Source organism: Malaclemys terrapin, chromosome 18 (assembly GCF_027887155.1).
Source record: "Malaclemys terrapin pileata isolate rMalTer1 chromosome 18, rMalTer1.hap1, whole genome shotgun sequence".
NCBI classification, from domain to species: domain Eukaryota; kingdom Metazoa; phylum Chordata; order Testudines; family Emydidae; genus Malaclemys; species Malaclemys terrapin.
In genome coordinates, this window is record NC_071522.1 from 6,638,592 (window position 1) to 6,661,336 (window position 22,745).

Consider the following 22,745-nt stretch of genomic DNA (forward strand, 5'->3'; position numbering starts at 1 on the left):
ATACATTTACATAGCAACAGGAGCACACTAGGCACTTTACAGAAAAGTAACTAATTAAAAACTTACACATCTGATAGAGGGGTTGATAGGATATAAATAGATTACTTCATACATTACTTAATTACAGTCACCACTGAAGTGGAAAGCAGATGCTGTTTAAGAATATACAGCACCACTGTTTAGTTCAGGGCAGAAGGATAGTGTGCCCAAGTAGAAGAGCAACGGGAATTTGGGGAGAATTAATTTCACCAGGATGGCTCATATACTGTGCCAATCTCAAGTTTGCTGTCCAAATATTTGTTTTTCTATGGCATTGGCTATATTTAAAATGTTCACTGCATTCCTTACAGCGATGACCAGGTTTAGAGAAGGAAAATCAATAGATCATCAAAATTAAGATGTCCCCATTTCCATATCAGAATAAAAAGAGATTAAGGAACAGACCTGAGCTGCAGAAAGTTGGGAAATCACATTAATACACTGTGAAGTGTCAGAAGAGCAAAAGCTAGGAACACCACAAGATATAATTACCTTGTCTGTGTTCAGAAATTTGCAGTCTGTGAGCAGATGAACTTCTGTACCATTGCCTGCTAGAGGCAGATGGGAATGCCTATTTAGCAGACTGACGTTCCCCTGGCAAAAAAATTTGGCCTAGACAATCATTTAGCTACCTGTACAGCTGGTATCTATATTTTATGTTACTGGCATCCTGCAAAAAATTAGTGTAATGCCCAAATCTGGGCACAGCGGAGTACATTCGTTGTACTGGTAACTAGTGAAATGGACTACAGTGCTGGTAACAGAAAAGTATGTCAGGGTTAACCTGGTTATTAGCGTCAGAGCAAACTGAATTACTTGGAGAGACTCCAGTGCATGAAGTGTTGGTGCCAACCAGAGCAGCAATGCTGGGAGCCAGCCAAGTGGTCGAACAGAGCTTAGTAGCATGAATACCAATGATTTTAGCTGTGGTCGGCCTTGTGTAAGCAGCTTTTGAGGCCAGCATGCCCCTCACGGAGTCAAATCCTGTTTCCAAACTGAGCATCTGTGCACCATCTGAGTCCTAGGCAAAGGAACACAGCTGCGTTCCTTTTCCCAAGAGGTTGGCCATACCTCATGCACGAAGAGGATGTGAAGAGTTTACACCAAAACATTGTCATTCAAGCCAGTGTAAACTTGGCATCTTAAGGTCATCTAGGAACATCTTTTTAAAGATCCAAGCATGCTTGACTTCAAATGCAAGAACTGCTGCCACAGGACAAATCTTCTCATTTTCTCCTCTCTTGCACCCAGACTCTCCAGCAACCCTTTCCATCCAGATGAGAATTGTAAAGGCCCCAATAGGAGCCTAACAGATGGATCATGCGCTGAATCCCCATCTGCACATAAAAAACAGCCAACTCTTTTGTCTGACTTGCTGAGAGGAATCAGACCCAAACACCATTGAATCTTCTGGAAAATTCACATAACTGGTTCAAAACCACAAAAAGGAAGAAGGAAAGGGGAGAAAGAACCTTTAACCAAATTAAGAACTCTTCTACCTTTTACACAGTCTCCAGAGCAAAACATGCTCACCTGTAGGAAAGAGGAGCAAGTGCATGTTTTGCCTAGTAACTGGAGTGCAAGACTGAAAGTTATGATTCCTGGGTTTGTTCCACAGCTCTATGTCTCCTAACCTTGAGCAAGTCACTTAACCTCTCTGGCTCTGTTTCACCATCTACGAAACAAGGATACTGTCTCCCACGGGGTTTTGAAACATAATGAACACTTGCAAGGTGTTACACAGAGACTACTAATATAATTTAAAGAAGAGTCGTGTTACTTTTTGCCATGTCAAGCCATGTTCTTTACCTGATCCCTCATCTTGCTTTCTCCACACCCCAAGTTTGCCACAATACCTACACTTGCTATGTGTCTGTTATTGTCACACAAAAGAGTAATATCACTTGCTCTTAGCATTTGACAGTTTCAGGTGAAGCACAAACAGCACTGGCTTGTAAGCCAGTGGCAATATTACTAAGCAATTACTAAGTGAGACAGCACACTTAGTGCTGCCAGACTGCCTCACATGACAGCCTCTACTGGCTGGTTGAGGAACAATGATGCAGTCATAAGAGTGCTGACCAACTATCCCAAGATGAGTGAAGTCATGGTATTGTATTTATAAGTAAAATACAAGAATTAGAAATCACCTTTCCTAAAAGCTGTACCCAACAGGTCGTCTTCAGACGTGAACAGAACATTCCCAACTAAGAGCACAGAGGGGAAAGGAAGAGACAGAATTGTACAAAGCTAGATTCAGCATTTAAATCCAGGGGAAGGAAGTGACAAGAAAAGACTCTTCAGTATGTAGGGACACCAAGTGGTTTTTGCCAACTGCTGCCAAACTACAAAGCATTTCCTCCAAGAGTTCTTACACAAAACATGGCCAGCCTGCCTTCTGAACAGGATTCTGCCCAACATGCTTCCCCTACTAACCCCTTTATGGGATCACCAAAGGCAAAAATATGTATGTAAAAATATATGGCTAAGTCTTGGCAGTAATTCTTCTGTTATTTCCTGGGACCTTTAGATGGAAAATAGTAGGCAACATCACAAAGGGAAGAATCAAGTCTTTCATATTTTACTGCAATAATGCTGGATATCACCTCATCAAGCATTCTGGAGTGGTTTCCATTTATTTCAACAGAGAAGACTCAGCATGCTCTCCAGCTCACAGATACATATCACCTTTAAGGGGGGCGGGGGGGAGGGGGAAACTTGTGTTGAAGTGAAGAAGCCAGCTTCGCAAGACTAACAGGGACACACGTCCTGTATATCACAGGGGAGAGCTTTCACTCACCCATTAAGCCAAATTTGGGAAATTCTCTATTCACACTGCTCTGATGCTCTATATGCAGGGACATCTTCCCTTCTATAAAAAGATACTGCTGCTTGTTTTGTGGCTTCAACATTTAGGGATCTTACTTCTCCGGTGCTAGGCCTGGACACCACTTACCAAGCGCTCGTGCCACAGCCAGGAATGGAATCTGGTCAATGACTGTACTCCTCCGCACTGGGCCATTGTGAGTCAGCCGAGGTCTCTTCCAGACAACCCGATTCACACCAGACTTATTGATCACACTAGAGGTATTAGAAACAAAGGGGTGGAGATTAAAAAAAACAATTAGACACAACCCAGCTGACTTTGTATGGTTTAAGTTACAGAAACAGTTACCCCTACTGTGTATGGAATTAATGCTATGACCTCGGTTAAGGCCTGCAGTGTAGACGCATCCTTCAGAACACAGTAAGATTGTGATAATTTGAGGTTTTTAGCCCAGCTTTGGCAGACGAGGCAAAGGGGACAGAAAAAGAGATGAAAAGCTATGGGGATTTTTGGCTTCCTGCTGATCACCTGAACGCCACTAAATGTCTCCCTCACATCAGAGGAGACGACAAACTGAAAGTTTGTTCCCCTGAGATGCTGGGCTGTATAACATCAATGTCAAATCCCAAAGGGGCACTGTTATTTAGGGTTCTCTCTTTCGTTTTTTACTACCCGCCATGGCTCTGATAGTCAGCAGCAGGAGTGAGTGGTTTAAAAAAAATTTTTTTGAAAAGAGCCATCTTAAACAGTCTTAATGTAGAGGTTTTCTTGCTAGAGTAGCAACAGGAGGCAGAAATAACAGAACAGTCATCTGCTCTCAAGCCCGAATGAAAGAAACAGCTCCACATTTAAATTTTAACACCTGCTCTCAGATGTGGAGCAGTGAAATTAGTTCGCTCACATACAGTTATTGGGGACATGAAGGAGAAGCTATGCGGCATAAGAGACTTATTGTGGTGAGAGGCGATGAGCCATATACCCAGAAGAGGTAGTGGAAAAAGGCACTGGTGCAGCTTGGTAATGAGCTATGGACCAGGCACCAGAGTTAGCTTCACTTATGGACTAGCCATAGGCAATTAGACACTGAAAAGCTACGGAGCAGCCTCCAAACTCCTTATACGACATTTATTCCAGGTGCAACTCCAGGGACTTTGAAGCCCTTACATCAGTGATGAATTGAGCCCCATTATTGCATGGCATGGTGTGATATGCATAGGAGGAAGGATCACAAAGACTATATCCTCAGATTCACCATGCCCATTTGGAACCCTAAGGGCCAAATCATGTTAATGTTATTTCTGCCTGGAAGAAGATCGCATCCGACACTGACATTTAAACAGATTTTTAGCAGGGAAGCTTTCTTAATTTGACTAGCAGATCCAATTCTCCTCTTCTCCCATCACCTTTTCCCCTCTCTCTCACGGGAAGTGAAGATGTCCTGCTAGCACAATCCCACTATACTCCTGCCCAGTGGCACGTCTCACAGTTCTGGGAGTAGCTGGGCAGTCTATGCCAGTTTCGTCACCAACTCTGGGAAAAGCTGAAGGACCTCCAACAAGACGACAATATCAATCCCCACCACTCCTGTAAAAAAGGAAATTCTGGGAAATGGCCACTTGCAACTAGGAACTTCAAAATATATTCCGTGTCCTTCAGCCAGTGACAGAAAAACACATTTGGAAACCTGTAACAGCTACAGGCACTAACCTAGTGAAACAGCAAGTTATCATTTCAGAAACCTCTTATCCCAAATGCAGCTAGCTGATCTGCTTCCACCTGCTAAAGACACAAATATCTGAAGGTTAATGAGCTGACAGGGTTCTTGTGTGAACGATGTCAACAGGAAAACCTTCAGTGATCTCTGCGCTCTGAACTGCTAAAAGAAGGGAACGGTGCCCATCCATCTGGTGCAGTACTGTTGAACAAAAGACCATAGGGCTCCTGTGAAGCTGTGCCAGATTCGAGCCCTGAGGTTTGTTTCACAGCACTGGTGCCATCTGACAAGGCTTCCTGCTTGCTCCCCTACCTCTCAGTTATAGGGAACATGCATGAACTGCAATTCGACTCCTTCTAGGATGTTTTAACATCAGTCAGTTCATGGAAAAGAAACCTAAACTCAGCTTTGGCAAGTAGAGGAGGTAGCAATGTTCAAATACTATGACAATGTTCAGATTTACAGTGTTTAAATATACATCTATGTTCTGTTATTCATTTGTGATCTTAGTTTTCTTTAAAGAAAAGCCTTGCAAGGCCTGTTCTACAGCTGGCATTGTTACCCCTAGGGCAATGTAAAATGCATCAGAAATTTTACTTTTATAGAGCAGATAGATGGTATCTTCCCTATCTAATTAGGATCTATTGCCAGTACAGGGTACTGTATTCCAATAGAGGCCTTACCAACTGCAAAATGACACTACGTTGCTACCAAAACCTTAATATTTTCTTCATTTGATAGAAAAAGCGCTCTACAGCTCCTAGTTAATATTTACATGGAAAAAAAAAATTCTCTTTCAAATACTCTTAAGTCAAGGAGAACAAGGTCAGTCAGCAACCACCCCTCTCTTTCCCTCCCACTTTTTTCAGAATCCCAAATATACTTCTTACTTGGGAGATTTTCATTGGGCTTCCATTCGGAAATCAAAAATCACCCCGTCCCATAAACCTCCAGCAAAATGGCATTAGTACCAAACAGTAAAATGAACACAACTACTTCCCCACAGCTAACCCGCTGGATAGTCAGAGCCCAAATGGCAGAAACACAGAAAAAAAGGTTCAAACCGGTTCACTGAGCTGCGAATGCTTAAGTAGACTTGAACCCATTCGATCAGCAGGAAAAGGCCGGTGACATGAACAACTGAAATGAGAAACAAAACACAGAGTTACCTGCCCCCAAGCCCTTCGATTCTCTCTTTTTCTTTCGGAAGTTCAGGCTTATGGTCTTGTGTCACCTCCACAGCCCTAACGAAGTCATCTTTGGGGTCATCCTGGACTCCCAGCACCACTCCTGAATCTCCGACATGCGCCACATACATCTTTGACCCACGGATAATTACCACACTGGCGGTAGTTCCTGATGTGCTTGGGAGGCCAGTCATGGTCTTCGGCCACTCTGCTGCAATGAGAAATAAAAGCTACATTTTTATTTTCTGAAACTTGTCATTAACCCCCCTCTTAGGAGATTATTTAAAAAGCCCCAAGATATGACAACTACCTGAAGAAAAATATTTTGTAATGATGTCAAGAATGGATTAATAAGTAATATTCAGGCCAAATCATGCCAGTGTCAGTCAAACTAGAAACTGAGTGGCTGAACAGGTGTTTCTTCTTCATCTGTTTCAAGCCTAACCACAAGCCACAGTGAAAATGGCCTTCATAGTCTCCATAGGTCTACGTTAAATAAAACCCACAGATTTTAGCACAGTTAATTTCTATTCATGAAGAAACAAAAACCATGGAAGCAGAGGCATAGAAGATCAAGAGTAAGGGGTGTGTCAGAGAGGTCTGACTAAATTACAATGAGGTGTGTGTATGACCACATTATGACTGGTTCAAACCAATACCCTCAGGTTCTTCCTTTCTATGAGCATAAAATTAATTTAACTTCAGATTAAAAAATAAAAAATAATCCATACTGAGGTCAGAATACTGAGGTGGGATTTTGAAAGGCATCTCCCAGGGTTTAGTTGTCTGACTGCTACTGGAGGAAATAAGCGCACAAAATAAGAGATATGGTGTTAGGTGAGAATATCTCCCAAGATTCAGTGAAGCCTAATGTTCACCTCCCTATTAGAAGTTGTAGGAGTGTCAGATAAATCAGGTCACTTAGTTGTTTGGACATTACAAACCCTTACAGGGAACAGAATGACTGCCTTTATATCTATGTGTACTTTGGTTTTAAATATATTCTGAACAGTAGTTCAAAATAAATGGTCTATTTGCATCACCCAGGGGAAATTATTCACATGTCCACATTGAGGACAGAACTGCACAGGCTTATGTTTGCTATCTCACAGCCCCATGTAAAACTTACTACCCAAGCGATACTCCTCCAATTCAGAATCAAACGCATATTAAATATCTACACTGGCTTTTCCTCCTCCCCTTCCACATTAAATTCAAACCTCTTCACATTAAATTCCTGCTTTTTCTCAGTCACCACTCTGCCCCTGCCAACATTTATCTTCATCTCCTCCTACGCTCCCCTCCTGCTCCAAAAGTTGTGCCCAAATTTCTCTCCTAACTGCTCCCTTTGTCTACTTCATCTACACTCCCGACTTGACGATTTTTTCCTGCAGCCCATTTAATGTTTGGGGCAGCCCCCCAGTTAAGATACACCTAGCCCCACAACCTCCCTCCCTCCTTCAAGCATCAGACAGGTCACCATTCCATGAAGCCAACTGTCAACAGCAACCTCATCTTATGCCTGTTCTGCACTGCACCTGCTCATGTCTTTAGACCGTAAACTCTTCAGAAAGGGGATTCAGCTCTCTGGCATATTTTATCTATTGTACTTTACAATTTACACTTACAATGGTTACCATTAAAGAGTTTGCATTTCCCATAGTACAGTATGCTCCACTGCAGTATATATTCCACCTATCAGAAATACCCTAGTATAGTAAATACCCTAGTACAGTATGTACTTTCCTATGGCATCCACTTTATAACAGAGCAAAAACAACATGAGGAACCTGATACACTTATTTAATCCGACAAGCATCAGTAAAGTGAGGATGAGTTATCTTTAGGTTCCAGCAACTTCTCGAACCATTCAAGACAACTATGCTCCTTGTTGCATCCCTATTCTGGGATGGAAATGAAAACATACAGCAAGATCAGCATATTAGGCCTTGAAACCAGGTGCTTTAACCTGGGAGAATTACATCATTAAAAGGGAAGAACCCTCATCCCCCCTCACCTGAGCCCTCCAACCCTTCTCCCCAACCCCCTATCACCATAATCCACTCTCTCCTCGCTGGAGTCCCAAACACCTCTTCACTTACTCCCCCCATTCCTCCGCTCCTTCACCTCCCAGCAAGCATTCACATGTCTAATTTATTTTATTTTCAAAAACAGTTTGATTGCATTTTCCCCATTTTTATTTTTAAAGACAGATTTTAGCAACACGCCTTCAAACCTTATCACTTCAAGGGCAGAAAACTGAACATTGGCTGAGGGTAGATCAAGAGATTCTGCGTACACACTTTAGCTGACCAGCTGCAATGGAAACTGGCAGGCTAGAAAGCCTTTTGGCTATTCTGTGTGCACAGTAATCCATCTGGTGCATAAGAATTAGGCACATGCTTAACTAGAGAGCTAAACTCTCTCCCGAATACCATTTGCAATTTTGCTCCCCCCAGGGATACTGGGTGCCATGCACTCTCTAGGGTTAACTCTCAAGCAATTAAGACCCTTGTGCCAGGATTGCAGCCCTGGTAGAATCCATGAATCTTAAGAAAAGCTGCTTTTTTTCCCCCCCCAAGGAGGGGGAGCTGTACCTCAAAAAACCTTTTCAAGTGACCTCAAATTTGGATCACTAATCCTACCCTTTCCCCCATAAGGCTCACCAAATTTCAAAGGAATCAAAGGGTATGTCTACACTACCAGCTGGATCAGCGATCGATCCAGCAGGGATCGATTTATCGCGTCTAGACTAGACACAATAAATCGACCCCCGAGCCCTCTCCCATCAACTCCTGTACTCCAGTGCCGCGAGAGGCGCAGGCGGAGTCGACGGGGGAGCGGCAGCAGTCGACTCACCGCGGTGAAGACACCACAATAATTCAATCTAAGTACCTTGACTTCAGCTACATTATTCACGTAGCTGGAGTTGCGTAACTTAAATCGACACCCCCTCTCCCACCCAGTGTAGACTATGGCTAAATAACATTGGAGATTTTAAAGCACTTTAAAAAGTCCAGCTTGAAATAGAACGCTATTCTAAACCTGAACTATAGCAGAGCTGGCACTCCACAACTGTGGAGAAAGGCCCCCACTAATGAAATCTTGAAGAGAAATATTACTTTGGCCAGTATAGATAAAGCCGATAAAACATTTAGAAGGAATGTGTGCAGGCAGAGTCAGGAAAACAACGTGGGCAGCTGCATTCAAACACAATGCATCAATTATCATTTTTCTTAGCCATTGTTTAAAAAAGAAACGTTTTTTTGGATTCTCTCTTTGGAATCAAAATCTTCAGTCAGAGACATGGATAATCTTTAACATTCTTGTCCAGAAATTCTGTTGTTTGAAGGTTATCACTTGTACAGGTTTAGATGCCTTCCCACTGTTCACCTTCTGTTAACTGAACAAAAGGACTGGAGCCTTCAGACTATAAGGATATGTTTACACTACAGCCGCACAGCTACCGCACTGCAGCTGTCCCATTGTACCATTGTGGTGTAGAGGCTTCTTCCATCGACAGAAGGAGTTTTTCCATCAATGTAGATAGTTCCCATCTTTCAGAGAGGTGGACTATGTCAAAAGAAGAATCATTCCATTGACTTAAAGACATGGACACCAGGGGTTAGGTGGGCCAAAGTTATGGTGCTCAGAGCACATCATTTTTCACAGCCCTGATCGATGTAGTCAGGTCAACTTAAGTTCTAGGTGCAGACCAGGCCAACATGTTGTGTACTTCTATAGCACTATTCAACAAGGGATCAAACATTACTTTACAAACATTATGTCCCAAGATCTCTGGGAGGTGGACAACTACTATCCCACCCACTTTGCAAATGAGGCTTGTCCAAGTCCACAGAGCAAGTCGATGACAAAATTATGTCTAGAAGAACCCCAGAGTCCTAACTTCCAGTTGTGTGTTTAGCCAGCAGAAACCACTTCCTCCCCATTTAAAAATGTAATTAGATATCAATTTCATCCCCAATTATTTATTGAACACAAACTGCATTTGACCTGACAGGTGGATCAAAAAGGGCTTTGTCCAGCAAGCATGACAACTGTGGATATATTTAATACACTCATAAAATGGTGAGATTGAGGCAGAACTCTGAAATCCTCATTTCCATTTAACCTGTGCATTTATTACACAACAACATGCAGCTAATGAGTTCCTACCAGTGTAACAAACCCTTTTTAGCAATAAAGAAATGTATTAGACAATCAAATTAGTGTTTACGTAAAATGAAAAGCATTGTAACCAAAATCCCACATTTGAAAACAAAACAGATACAGCAAGAGCTCATGATTTTAAGCTCTCACTCAGCCACACCTATGTCCATCTACAAGTTAAGCCTCGATTTGTTTTAGTGATGAATACTACATATAATCTAGAATAGGACTTTCTTCAGATATTCAGATCATGCTATCTCAAACTACGAGAGAGATGCGTTTTAACTAGTAAACCCAAATTATTAAAATCCTCTTTGTTCTGTGGGTAAGCAATACATTCATTATCATTGGCCACGCTAAAAAAGATTTAAAAAAAGCTGAAACAAATGTAGTGATAGAGTTTATCCATGAGCGTTAGCCCAAAATGGATCCGACATGCGGCATTCAGTGACTTGTATATAGTCAGAAACAAAGAACTAAGGATTCTGTTAATATAATACTACTTTCAAAGAATGCAGACCTGATCAGACATCAGTGGATGAGTCAAGACTCCAGATCAATTACTAAAAACTATGACTCTGGGGGAAGGCGCTCACATGCCTCAAGTTTCTTCTCACTTCAGAAAATGAGGATATCTGCCTACTTTAGAAAAGTGCTGTCATGCTGAACACTTGTAAAAGACTTCGGCTTTATTTTCACTGGGGTAATGGAGGTGTTGTTAACTCAAGTTAGCTAATGCAAGGTGGATTTTACCTGCCATTTCACTCTGAATCTCACTCATCGTTAGATTATCAAGTTTAAGATGGCTAACAGATCCCCTCCTCCCTTCATTGTTTTAAGACCCTCACAAAGCCCAGAGTTAAGAAGAGTAGCAGTTTTAACTCAATTTCCTTGCTTTAACCACTTTAAAAAAAAAAATCAGGCTTTTCATAACCCTAATGCAGAATGGATGTTTTTAAAACACCAATACAGTGTTTTTTGTTTTTCTTACACTCAATAAAAGGTTCAGGAGTAGTCAGGTATGCACTTTTATTTCCAAAATAAGGACTCTTAGTACAAATTGTTTCAGTGTTAAGTCCAAAGCGAGGGTCAAGCCAAGACTAAGATTACTAAAATATAAAGATGTACATTTATTTTTCATCCTGACAAACGTAAACTAAAGACATAACAGGTTGTTACAGGTGTGTCTACAACCACAACACCAGATGGTCAGACAAACGATCCTAACTTTCTCTGTTTGTTTGTGGTTTGGTTTGTTTTTTTAAGTACGAAGCTGTATCCACCACTGACTACACAACTATTCTCATGTGGCCCATTCCCTAGCTAACTCTTGAGCTGCAGCTAGTTGCCTTAAAGGATACACTGCAATAAAACAGCTGTGTTAGATCAGTGGTGATTCGCACAGTAATTTCAGATTTTCTGTAGTGTATAGAAGCCAGGTGCTGATACACAAACCTAACCACACCTGATCTGGTGATCTGGAACTGAGGCTTAAGTTCAGTATTTGTTTCAGTGGGATCACAGGTCCCAACAGGACTTCAATAGCCTGCCACTGAGTATTATCTCAACCCAGCAACATGCATCTTTCAAGCTTTTTTTTCCCCCCTTTCATTAAGTGTACACGTGAAATGTAAGACCACGTTTCCTTTTGACAAAACGAGTCCAGTGCACTGTGTTTATACCAGACTCCAATATTCCAGATCATCCAATATGGTGGACAAAAGCTATTTTTCCTAAATCAGATGCACTGAGAGCACATGCCACTTTGTTAAAAGCCACAATGCATTGTTTGTTCTGGACAGTATTAGGTTTTCTCCCTGTCCAAAATGCTCCAACAGCTTCCCAAGCCCCTGGTTTCAACTGCTGCTATCCCTCATTCAAAATACTGCCATGGCTCCCAAATGTTCCTTGCGTCTTCCCTCCTCTTCCCTACCTGGCCATTGAGAAAGAGCCTTCGCTCAATTACGCTATCTTAAGAAGTTTACATAATCTGTTTTAAAAAACACACACAATGCATACCAGGGGTCTTAGTAATGTTCCTTTAAGATTGAGGGACTGTCAGTAGGATTCTTTATAAACAGGGATTTTTCTGACAGTTAGAGGACTATTGCAAGGCAAGATCAAGATGACCCAACTATAAAGGCAAAGTTGTACATCATTAAGTTGACGAATTATTGCCCACTTTATTGTGCACTAAGTTGAGAGTGATCAAAAGAGGAATATTGAGATGAGACAACACCACCACACAATTGCATTCACCACTCAGAATTATACCCGCACGGCCTGTAAACAACAATCTCTCCTACATGTTCGGCAACAGAGGAACAATGAGAAACTGCTGTTATGTCCAAGTAATGTAATTCAACAATAGTTTTCTCGCTTCATTGGATCTATACTCCAACATTTACATTTAAATCATACAATTATATTCTCGGTGTCAGCATCCGACTACAACATAGCTGCAACTGTGCACTAACACCATCACCTGCCTAATAGTTATAGGTTTCAGAGTAACAGCCGTGTTAGTCTGTATCCGCAAAAAGAAGAACAGGAGTACTTGTGGCACCTTAGAGACTAACAAATTTATTAGAGCATAAGCTTTCGTGGACTACAGCCCACTTCAGTCCACGAAAGCTTATGCTCTAATAAATTTGTTAGTCTCTAAGGTGCCACAAGTACTCCTGTTCTTCTTTTTGCTAATAGTTATAGACTCAGATACCTCTTCCCGCACAGTATCAATTTGTTTTAAAAGGAGTTAGATTTTGGGATGTCCTTAACAGCAGAAGACAAATGTGCTAACATGCACTAATACTTTTGGCACAGACAGGCCCCAAATTAGAAGTGTGTAAACTGGTTAACAGTGTTAACAAATCTTCACCAGCCTTTTTATATACAAGGCTACATACAGTACTCTACAATAATGGTCCAGAGCAATTTAGGAACACTATTTTGAACCATTACGGTGAAGAATTTTAAATGGGCAAGTTGAAAACTTGTTTGGAGACATGTTAAGACAGGTGCCTACTCTTTCCACCTGTGAAAATCCTTCAGGGCTTGACAAGCTAGAAATTTACGCATTACTAGTAGTTGGTACTAAACCGGTGTCACAAATACAAATACCCCACCCTAACTGACAAAACAGACACCACCTTGGAGTTTGTATTACAAAGGAGTGCAGCCAGCCCAGTGTGCACAACAGTGGGGAAAAGAGAAATTTTGAACAAGAACAAGAGAACAAAGCCCTTCTCTTGAAAAAAGGACCTTGTGGTTATTTTGTTTTGTTTTCCATTCAGACTAAAACAGGATCTCATTGTTTAAGGTCTCCTCCAAAAGGCTCAGACAGCAGACTGCATGGAACTCAACCCACCTACCTTGGAAAGCGTGGAATCAGATCAGTCAACTCTGTCAGGAATGGAACAGCTCATTCCAGGGAATGCAAGTGTTCTAAGCCTGCCATTAAACTACACGTAAGCTAGTTGTAGTCACTGTGTAGCAAGAGATTTAATAAAACAACAAGATGGTAAGTATTGTTTTAATTCTACACACACACACACACACAGGCACACACACCAAGCCCTTCTTCCTTCCACACAAAAATATCACTAAAACCCTACATAAATTGTGGAGCAGTTTTTGTTTGTTTTTTAAATGGGCAAAAGAGTGTTAGAAAAACTAATTTCAGAGTAGCAGCCGTGTTAGTCTGTATCCGCAAAAAAAAGAACAGGAGTACTTGTGGCACCTTAGAGACTAACAAATTTATTAGAGCATAAGCTTTCGTGGACTACAGCCCACTTCTTCGGATGCATAACATATGCATATGCATCCGAAGAAGTGGGCTGTAGTCCACAAAAGCTTATGCTCTAATAAATTTGTTAGTCTCTAAGGTGCCACAAGTACTCCTGTTCTTCTTTTTGAGAAAAACTAATAAGGTTACTACAGTTGTACAATTACATGGTAGAGTATTAAAAAAAACAAACTTTTGTTTCTGGTCTCCCCATGCTGGTTTTCTCACCCTCTTTCCTCATCGATCAACAAAGCTTTTGCTACACACCGAAGCAGTTTTATAATCCAATTTAATGCTCCTCTATCTCAGCTTTACTCTGCCCACAAAACAAAGACAGATCCCTCTTGCAGGACATTGGTCGTCAGCTTGGAAATATCGGAGTCAATGGCTTATTGGCGGTAACCATGGACAGTCACTCAGGGTATGCATACGCTACAAACACTACAGCGGCAGCCACACTGCTACAGTGTAGTTGCTTCCTACATTGCCGGGAAAGGTTTTTCCCACCACTGTAGTTAATCCACCTCTCCAAGAGGCTAGATTGCTGGTAGAAGTCTTCCATCAACCTAGCTTTGTCTACATTGGAGTTAATAAAAACTTCAAGTTTTCGTGCACCTGCAGCAAAAGCTAGCAAGTTTGTGCTCCAGAAATCAGGGAGGAAGGCTTACTGCAAAACTTACAGAGAAGTTACAAAACTACCAGCAAAAGACAGTGCCCTGCCTTAAGGTGTCCTCGAAAACTGTTTAGAACAGTCATATATCAGAAGCTCTGTTTGGTACTCACCAGTTGTTGCTCATAGCATTTCCTACATCACGTCAATAGTTTTGTTTTTATGTGGGGGGGGGTTGCACGTGCTATGAAAACCACCTTTGGTTACCACACTCAGCAGGGAGACAACTAGAAAACAAGCTCATTATCTTTTCCCTCCATGCTCTCTCCCCATTGTTTGGGTCCATATGACCACCCTACTTCCTGTCATGCAAGCCCATAATCTGGGGGTCAGCTGCCACTCCTCTCTTTTCCCTAATATCCAGGCTTTGATCAAGTTCTGCTGTTTCTTCCTCTACAATAGCTCTAAAATCCACTCCTTCCTTTCTGCCCCAACAGCCACTTTTCCCCACACACCCCACTCCAACTATGGCAACCTGTTCTTTCAGGATCTTTCCAATACTTATCTTACCCCTGAAAACCCTGCTCTGTCCAAAATGTTTTTGCAAAAAGTCTCAACTGTTACTTCAACCATGTCATTCCCTTTGAATCACTTCATTGGCTTCCTGCTGTGTTGTGCATGGAATCCTACTTTATCCTCGACTTCAAGGCCCAATATTCATAGTGCTCCTGCCTACAACTTTGACCTGGTCTCATTGTGTATTCCCTCTCCCTGCCAGCCTTCATACTCCCTTTGTCTTCATGCTTTTCTTCCATGCTGTCCCATATGCATAAAGGGTCCCCAGACTAATCAATAAGCCACAACCCTCACCACATTTAAAATCCTTGTGAAATTTACTTCTGCAGTCTCACCTACTAGATGTGTGAGGAAACATCACATGCATGATATAATATCATCACCTAAATCTTTCCCTCTTCTCTTGCATAATTAGGACACTCACTTATATCATGCTGTATTGTTAGGGCAGGGACTGTGCTCTTTGTTTTGGAACGTACTGAGAATATTCCCAGATACTCAAATAGTAAAACAAGTAACAAATAATAATCCCAGTTGCAGCAGCCATGCTTTGAATCCTTCCATCAGCAATCAATGGGCAGAACTGGAGACGGGGCAATTAAGGAAAAATGTCTGCCAGGTCCTTTTGAAGGGACCCATTTGGTACTAAAAAGAACAGGAGTACTTGTGGCACCTTAGAGACTAACAAATTTGTTAGTCTCTAAGGTGCCACAAGTACTCCTGTTCTTTTTGCGGATACAGACTAACACGGCTGCTACTCTGAAACCTGTCATTTGGTACTAAAAGAAGTTCCCCCTTCCTCTCAGGGCATTCCAGGTAAGGAAAGCCTGGAGGTGATCACATGCATAACTCCATAAAATACCAAGATCTACAGAACAGATTTAGCAGGGGTTCCAACTTGCATTGTTAGCAAGGCAACACACAGCTTCACAATCACCCTCTCCTCTTTTATCCAAAGTCTTTATCTAGTGCCTTTCTATCCATCACAATGTCTCCTCACAGCATGGGGTCCTTTCCCTTCCCCAAATAATCTTTACCAAACGACTTGATCGAACCAGAAAACCATTTTTCCCCCGGAGACACATTTGCAGTCTCTCCACATGTAGACTGAAACGATTATAGTGATGAAGTTGGAGTCCTGTTTCCAGCAGCAATGGAGGGAAACTTTGCAACCATATAACTCACCGTATGTTTAAAAAAACAAAAAAGAGAAAGAAGTGAAGAAAGAAAGAGATATCTGAAACCGGGGTGTTTCCCCCATTCTCGATAATAGTGCATGGAGAAACTTGGTGGTGTCTTGTTCCCAGTGCAGGATGATACTGACCTGTTTCCAAAGGGGGAGGGGAGAAAGAGACAGGTGCTGCCCTTTTACCCCGGGTCGAGGGTGCAAATTGGAGGGAACAGGGGGAAAGTAGCAGGCAGAGAAGTAAAAAGGCGATTATCCTGCTCCTTAAAGGGGGGGTGGGGAGAGGAGAGGCGATCACTGCTCAACCAATTCCCAAATGGGAGGGGCAGGGGGAGAAGCAGGAAGGGGGGAGGCTGCCGCCCTGATAACAGTTCGGATGGGCGACGAAGATTAGGAGCAGAAGCGAGGGAGAAGTTGAACCGATCTGGCAGCGCCTGTAACTTACGCAGCTTTTTCCACATGGCCCGGTGGCAGGCAATGAAGCCTTTGCGCAGGGCCGCGCACACCTCGGCCGGCTCGGCGGAGCAGAATCCCTTCTGCTTCTTGATGAAACCCCAGAGGTTCTCCCGAGCGAACTGGGCCGCCTCCCGGCCCCCGTGCCCGTCACACACGGCGAAGAAGGCCACGGAGCGGCGAAGGCACCGGCTGGAGCCGGGGGACGGCTCTTCCTCTTCCGCCGCCTTCGGGCTAGCGCCTCTCCCCCGGCAGCTTGCGGGCAGGGGGTCGTGCCTGGCCCTGGACTCGGCCGCCCGCTGGCTTCCAGGCCCCGATCCGCCCTTGTAAGCGGGGCCCTCCTCCCCTTCGGCCGGCAGCTCCGGCTCCACCACGATCTGGGTCACATCCTCCATGTATTTCCTGCCGCCCTGGTCGGAGAACACGCTCACCCCCAGCGAGTACAGACCCTCCATGGGGGGGACCGGGGTAGAGGCTGGAGCCGCTTCTCCGACGGTAGCAGGCCCCCAAAGAACCAGCGTGGGGTCTCCAGCCGAGCGGCTCTGGCGCGCTCCCCCGCCAGCAGCTCCAGCCGCGGCCGGTGACTATTGTTTATGTTCGAGGCGCTGTTTGGGCATGTCCGAGACACGGAACGCGGCGCTCATGTAACAATCCCCGATGGAACCCGCAGGACCTGAGAGTTCCGAGGCGCAGCGCCCCCTGCCGCACGCCAGGGCTCACTGTACCTCCGGCGCCACCGTTCGAAACAGCGCCCCCTGCGCCCGTCCGCGAGTCGGGCCTTGCAACAACCCTCTGCAGCGCTCAGCGCGGTAACCAGCAGTGGCTCCCGCAGCCGCGAGCAGGGCGTTAAAAGCTTCTGCTGGTCCTAGGTCCACTTCAGAGGCTTCTCTGTAGGGGGACCACTGACCAGTTAACCAGTGTAAAAAATGGGGGTGGGAATAGGCCCCTGTACAAGACAAAACCTCAAATATTGGGATTGTCCCTATAAAATTGGGACATCTGATCACCCTAGTTCTCTATTAAGAGTTAACTTTTAATTTAACTGAAGATTGCTATAGTATCATAAATGTACAGGCACTTTACAAGGAGGGAGTACAGCTTTATTCAATAGGGTGCCAGCTACCAAGTCAAAGTCCTGAAACTTACCCCTTTAAAAACCTTTCACTCTAGTCCCTGATGGCTTTACCTCGCCTCACCTTGAAGACTGACTCAGCCTTGCTATCACAGCAGCAGCTCCTACAGGGCCCATGGAATAGGATCCTGAACGACAGACAGAACTGCTAGGGCTGGATCCTTGGTTATATAACCGAACAAGATCTGTAAAAAGCAACAGAGTGTTCTGTGGCACCTTATAGACTAACAGATGTATTGGAGCATAAGCTTTCGTGGGTGAATACCCACTTCGTTGGATGCAGGTATTCCACTTCGTCGGAAGTGGGTATTCACCCACAAAAGCCTATGCTCCAATACGTCTGTTACCCTATAAGGTGCCACAGGATTCTTTGTCACTTTCTACAGATCCAGACTAATTAAACTGGTGCAACTTCTCATGTAGACAAGGTTTTATTCCAGTTTAAACATGTTTTATTTTGGTTTTAAGCCAATTGAAACAGGTTTAAGCTAAACTCAAATAAGCCACTCAAACCGAAATAAGAGTGGCCTTGTCTTCACTAAGGGAAAAAAAGGTGTATTTTTAGTACATTAGTTAATATATGTTAAAATCCCAGTGTAGACAAGGTAATTGTAGTTTTAACTTGTTAGCTGGTCGAGGTAAATCCTAGGCTCCCCTGTAGGGAGATGTTAGCTAACATGTTAAAAGTACACCCTTTTTTCCTAGCCCCAGTCTATGCTTAAAACTTACGTCGGCGTAGCTACAGTGCTCAGGGACTGTGGAAAATCCACACTCCTGAGTACCGTAGCTATACTGACCTAACTTCCGGTGTAGACACAGTTTGGTTGAAGGAAGAATGCTTCCATCAAGCTAGCTCCAGCGCTTGGGGAGGTGGTGTTCCTACAACAATGGAAAAACCCCTTCCATCACTGTAGGTTGCATCTACACTACAGGGTTATGCTGGCATAGTTATGGCGCCGTAGCTATGCAGCTACATGGCCACATTGTACATAGTCCTAATGTAGGCAGGGCTAGTTTCTACAAAGGGGTTTGCACCAGTTAAAGTATATTGGGTTAAAAATAGATTTAAATTAAACCAGTGCAATGTCGGTGTTTGGACAAGGCCTAAGGTGTGCTTTGACATTTTGTGGTAAGGTAACCTGTAATACTTGTTTTAGCAGCTCAAGCCTGGTTTACACTATAAAGTTTTCTGGTAAAACTTGCCTTCTGTCAGCATGCATTCACCTTCAGTTCTGATAAAACCCTATACTTCTGCCAGTAAATGTATACCCCAGCAGCATAAGTTCAACTCCAACAAACAGCCCTCCAGCAACAATCCCACAATGCCACTGTCCCCACAGCAGTAACCACCTCTGTCAAATTTTTGAACTCCTCTACCAAGGGTCACAGCAACCAGAAGCTATATACATACACTTTTAAATCCCCAGCGTGTTTTGGAAATGCCTTTCTTCCTGCTAGCCCATTGTTGCAAACACACAGGTACGGCTCCATGTAAAGCTAAAGCTAAAACTGCAGCTAAATCTTTTGCTTCTGCCTGTTCCAGGAAAGAAATCCTGGATTTCCTCAGTTAATGGGGGAAAGGAGCAGTGCAAGCACAGCTGCAAAAATTCCCACAAGAGTAAGATGTTTATTTGAACAGTGCCAAGGAGATGCAGAAGCTGGGGTACAGCAGGGAGGAGTTCCAATGCTGGGCAAAGGAGAAGGAACTGCAACAGTCCTACCAAAAGGAGGGCAACAAAAAGGTCAGGTGCCGCTCCCCAGAGCTACTGCTACTACACAAAGCTAAATGACATACTGAGCAGGAACCCCACCACCAATCTGTGAGTGGCGGTGGATCTTCTGTGATTTCTGGATGATGGCACTCCAGAACTGTACAGATGAAGAGGAGGGAGGACATAGAAGATGCAGAGCCAACAGAGAGCCAGGCGCTCTTCTAGTCCCAGCCAAACCCAACCCAACCCAAATGAACCCAGAGAGTGAACCCACTGAAAAAGGGGACTTGGGAATGTGTAATTTAATGTTCCAAAGGTGTGAATGCTTGTATGTGTTGCCAGTCCCTTCCCCAATTCAAGGAGTAATTGACCTTGGTAAATAAATTCAGCCCTCTTTTCTTTGGTTAAATATTTTCCAAGCCCTCCACATTATATATGGTAAGTGGTATGCAATATATTCAACTCTAATTCAAATTATTACATCTCTAGTGATAGAGAGAGAGGATATAAACATTTTGAGTTTGCATTGTTACTAATTTAAAAATAATGAGTGACTAGATGCCTTAGGGGTTTTGCAATGGGAGATGGAGCCTTTCACCTTTAGAAAACTGGTGTTCAAGTTAGCTAATTAGCAATTGGTGCTTTGACAACGTGAAGTGCAAATGTTAAACCCAGCCAGGTTGATAGTGGCCAGAGGTTATTTACCAACTAATTGTTGCTAGGTGGCCTAAGTGAAGTGAGTTGGAAGTCTCAGTAGAATTGTTTGTGGGCAAGTATCTATGGGTACATCTACACTGCAAATTAAGGAGTAATTGTAGCATGGTAGGCACACCTACGCTAGCTTTAATCTAGCTAACATGGATAACAATAGCCGTGAAGATGCAGCAACACAGACCCCATCATAAGTAGCAATTTGAGTACATACCCAGGGTCCCTGGCAGACTTGAAGTGGGGCAGCTAACTCACACTGAAGCCTGTGCCACAGCATCTTCAGTGCCATTGTTATCCAAACTAGATTGATTAATCCTAGAACAGATATGCCTACTGGCTCCACAATTACACCTTAAACTGCAATATAGGCATACCTTTAATCACAATTACCTCCACTAGGGTGACCAGATGTCCCGATTTTATAGGGACAGTCCCGATATTTGGGGCTTTTTTAAATATGGGCTCCTATTACCTCCCACCCCCATCCCGATTTTTCACATTTGCTATCTGGTCACCCTAACCTCCACAAATAGTATCCCTCCCTATTGTTAATCTTCCTCAGAGAAGCTAAGGATTGGAAAGGCATGGAAACTGATCTCCACCTTGAGACCCTTTCCTGTCAAGGTAGGGATGAAGTACACTGACCAATTAGTATGGGGAAGTTTGTACTACCTGTTCTTTGGATAAGATGCTTCCATCCCGATGCTGGCAATTGGACACTGCACCAATCACCTGCAGTAATTCACTATTTTAAATAAACACAAGATACAGGGTCACATACAGCTTCCTTGTATCTAATTGCTTATATACAGATAGAGAAAATTTCACAAGAAATTTGAGAGTAAAATGATTTAACTGTTTTCATCTCACTACTTAAAAATTATTCAGAAAGAGATACAAAATCTCCAGCTGGCCAGAATACAGAAAGACAGCAGTTTAGATTCTCTTCTCAAGACCAATATAGATGAAACCTACAAAACATTAAATTTACTTGTCTGAATTGGAGCAAGCAAAGAATGTCAGCATAAAGAAGAAAACTTTTTCTGACAAGAGGAATGTTCACACAAACACTCTCCTTTTCTTTGTGTAGTTTTACAGGAGCCAATGCACCAGACTGCTGGTCTACAGCTTAATTATTTCCTGTTAGAAGCTTACAATTTTAAACTTCCAACAAATTCCCCATAATACTGTTCTAAAGGTTCCTGTAATGTCCACATCAAGAAGATAGAGCTCGTCCATATTTTAGGCACGTAAATGAACTTCCTTCCCACTTCAAAATAAGCAAATTATGTTACAAATGCAAGTAGAGTATTTTTACATTTGTCCTTGCAAGCTAATCCAATAATTTAAAATATCTATTTTATCACAACTGCTGAAGTGTGAACAAACATCTCAATCATACCAAAGCTTAAAGCCCTCATCTTGACTAAGAAGCTTCAGAGAAAACACAAATATGGGAGAATATTGTCTAAACCTTTCGAGAAATCTCACTTTTCACTGGTATTTTAATGAAATACTTCAATTACACATGGGTATACTCTCATCTATGTCAATATGTCAACTGGCTTCATGCAAGTATCTTACCTTTAGAAAATGAATGTAAGGAACAACATTGTTTTGTCCGGAGATGGACTAGGTGAGGACTTTTCCATCTGTAATATCCTGGATTCTTTTTTCCCCTGTAAAACAGACAAAGCACTTACAGAGCACCTTTCACCAAAGAATCTCAAAATGCCTTAAAAGTATTTATCTTTTTGACGCAAAGTAATTTAGGGACCATGATAGGTATTCTAATTACAGCATACTTCCCGAATGAGGGGAGTTAAAGAAGCCTCCCATTTCTCTCTGTGAAGTAGATATTAGATCTATTTTACAGGTGGAAGAAAATGAGGCAGAACAGTTAAGTAATTTAGCTAAGGTCACAAAAATAGTCAGTGACAGAACTAAGAAAAGAAACTAAGAGTCTTGACTCCTAACTTGCTGCTCTAACCATGAGACTCATGTCTAGCCTCATAATAGATCTTTAGTATCTATTTCATACATGCATACATATGTCCTCAAAAAAAATCTATTCACAAACACACATATATATAAAGTGGCAACTAAAATTATATCAATATAATTTGTTATATCAATATAACTTGTGGCATTAGTTTTTCAGGAACCATCACTTTGAGTTCATTGCCATGGTAAAAAACTCAAGCAGGTCCTCCCCTCTTCTTTCTAGGCTTAAGTACTAAGTGGCAGAACATTAATTCAGTTGTTCACAATGATTAAACCTTCCTCCATATCGCCAAAAGTGATTTTTTCCACAGGTACACCAGCTAAGGTAGAAAAGGAAACCTGAGCCTAACAGTTCCACCAGCTTGTCCAACCTTCAAGTATGTAAGGAATGAATTTAAATAGTCCAATGTAAGCCAGCAGTGATAACTTTGTAGTGATCTCAGCTTAGTTTTGGAAAACTTTAGGTCATAGGAACAACAGGTTCAAAGTACATCAGCATGAACTCATGCCTCTGTATTTCCTCCATAGAATCTCTCTGTCTGCATTTATTCCAAGGGGAACTTTTCAGATGATATTGTAGCAATCAAGGTCTCATTTGCACTCAGAATACGCTATAACCAGGAGATTGTGATCTGGTTTC

At 42.7% G+C, this 22,745-nt stretch overlaps 1 protein-coding gene across 1 annotated transcript in view; it reads right to left on the reverse strand.

Annotated features, from left to right (window-relative positions):
- Positions 1-17,204, reverse strand: part of PPM1D (protein phosphatase, Mg2+/Mn2+ dependent 1D) — a 38,671-nt gene extending 21,467 nt beyond the window's left edge. The window contains exons 1-3 of the mRNA XM_054008059.1: positions 16,539-17,204; positions 5,750-5,978; positions 2,996-3,120 (exon numbers count right to left, since the gene is read on the reverse strand). Coding sequence (XP_053864034.1) covers positions 2,996-3,120; positions 5,750-5,978; positions 16,539-17,001 — 817 coding nt within the window. The 5' untranslated portion in view covers positions 17,002-17,204. The remainder of the gene's footprint in view (positions 1-2,995; positions 3,121-5,749; positions 5,979-16,538) is intronic.
- Positions 17,205-22,745: the final 5,541 nt, after the last annotated feature.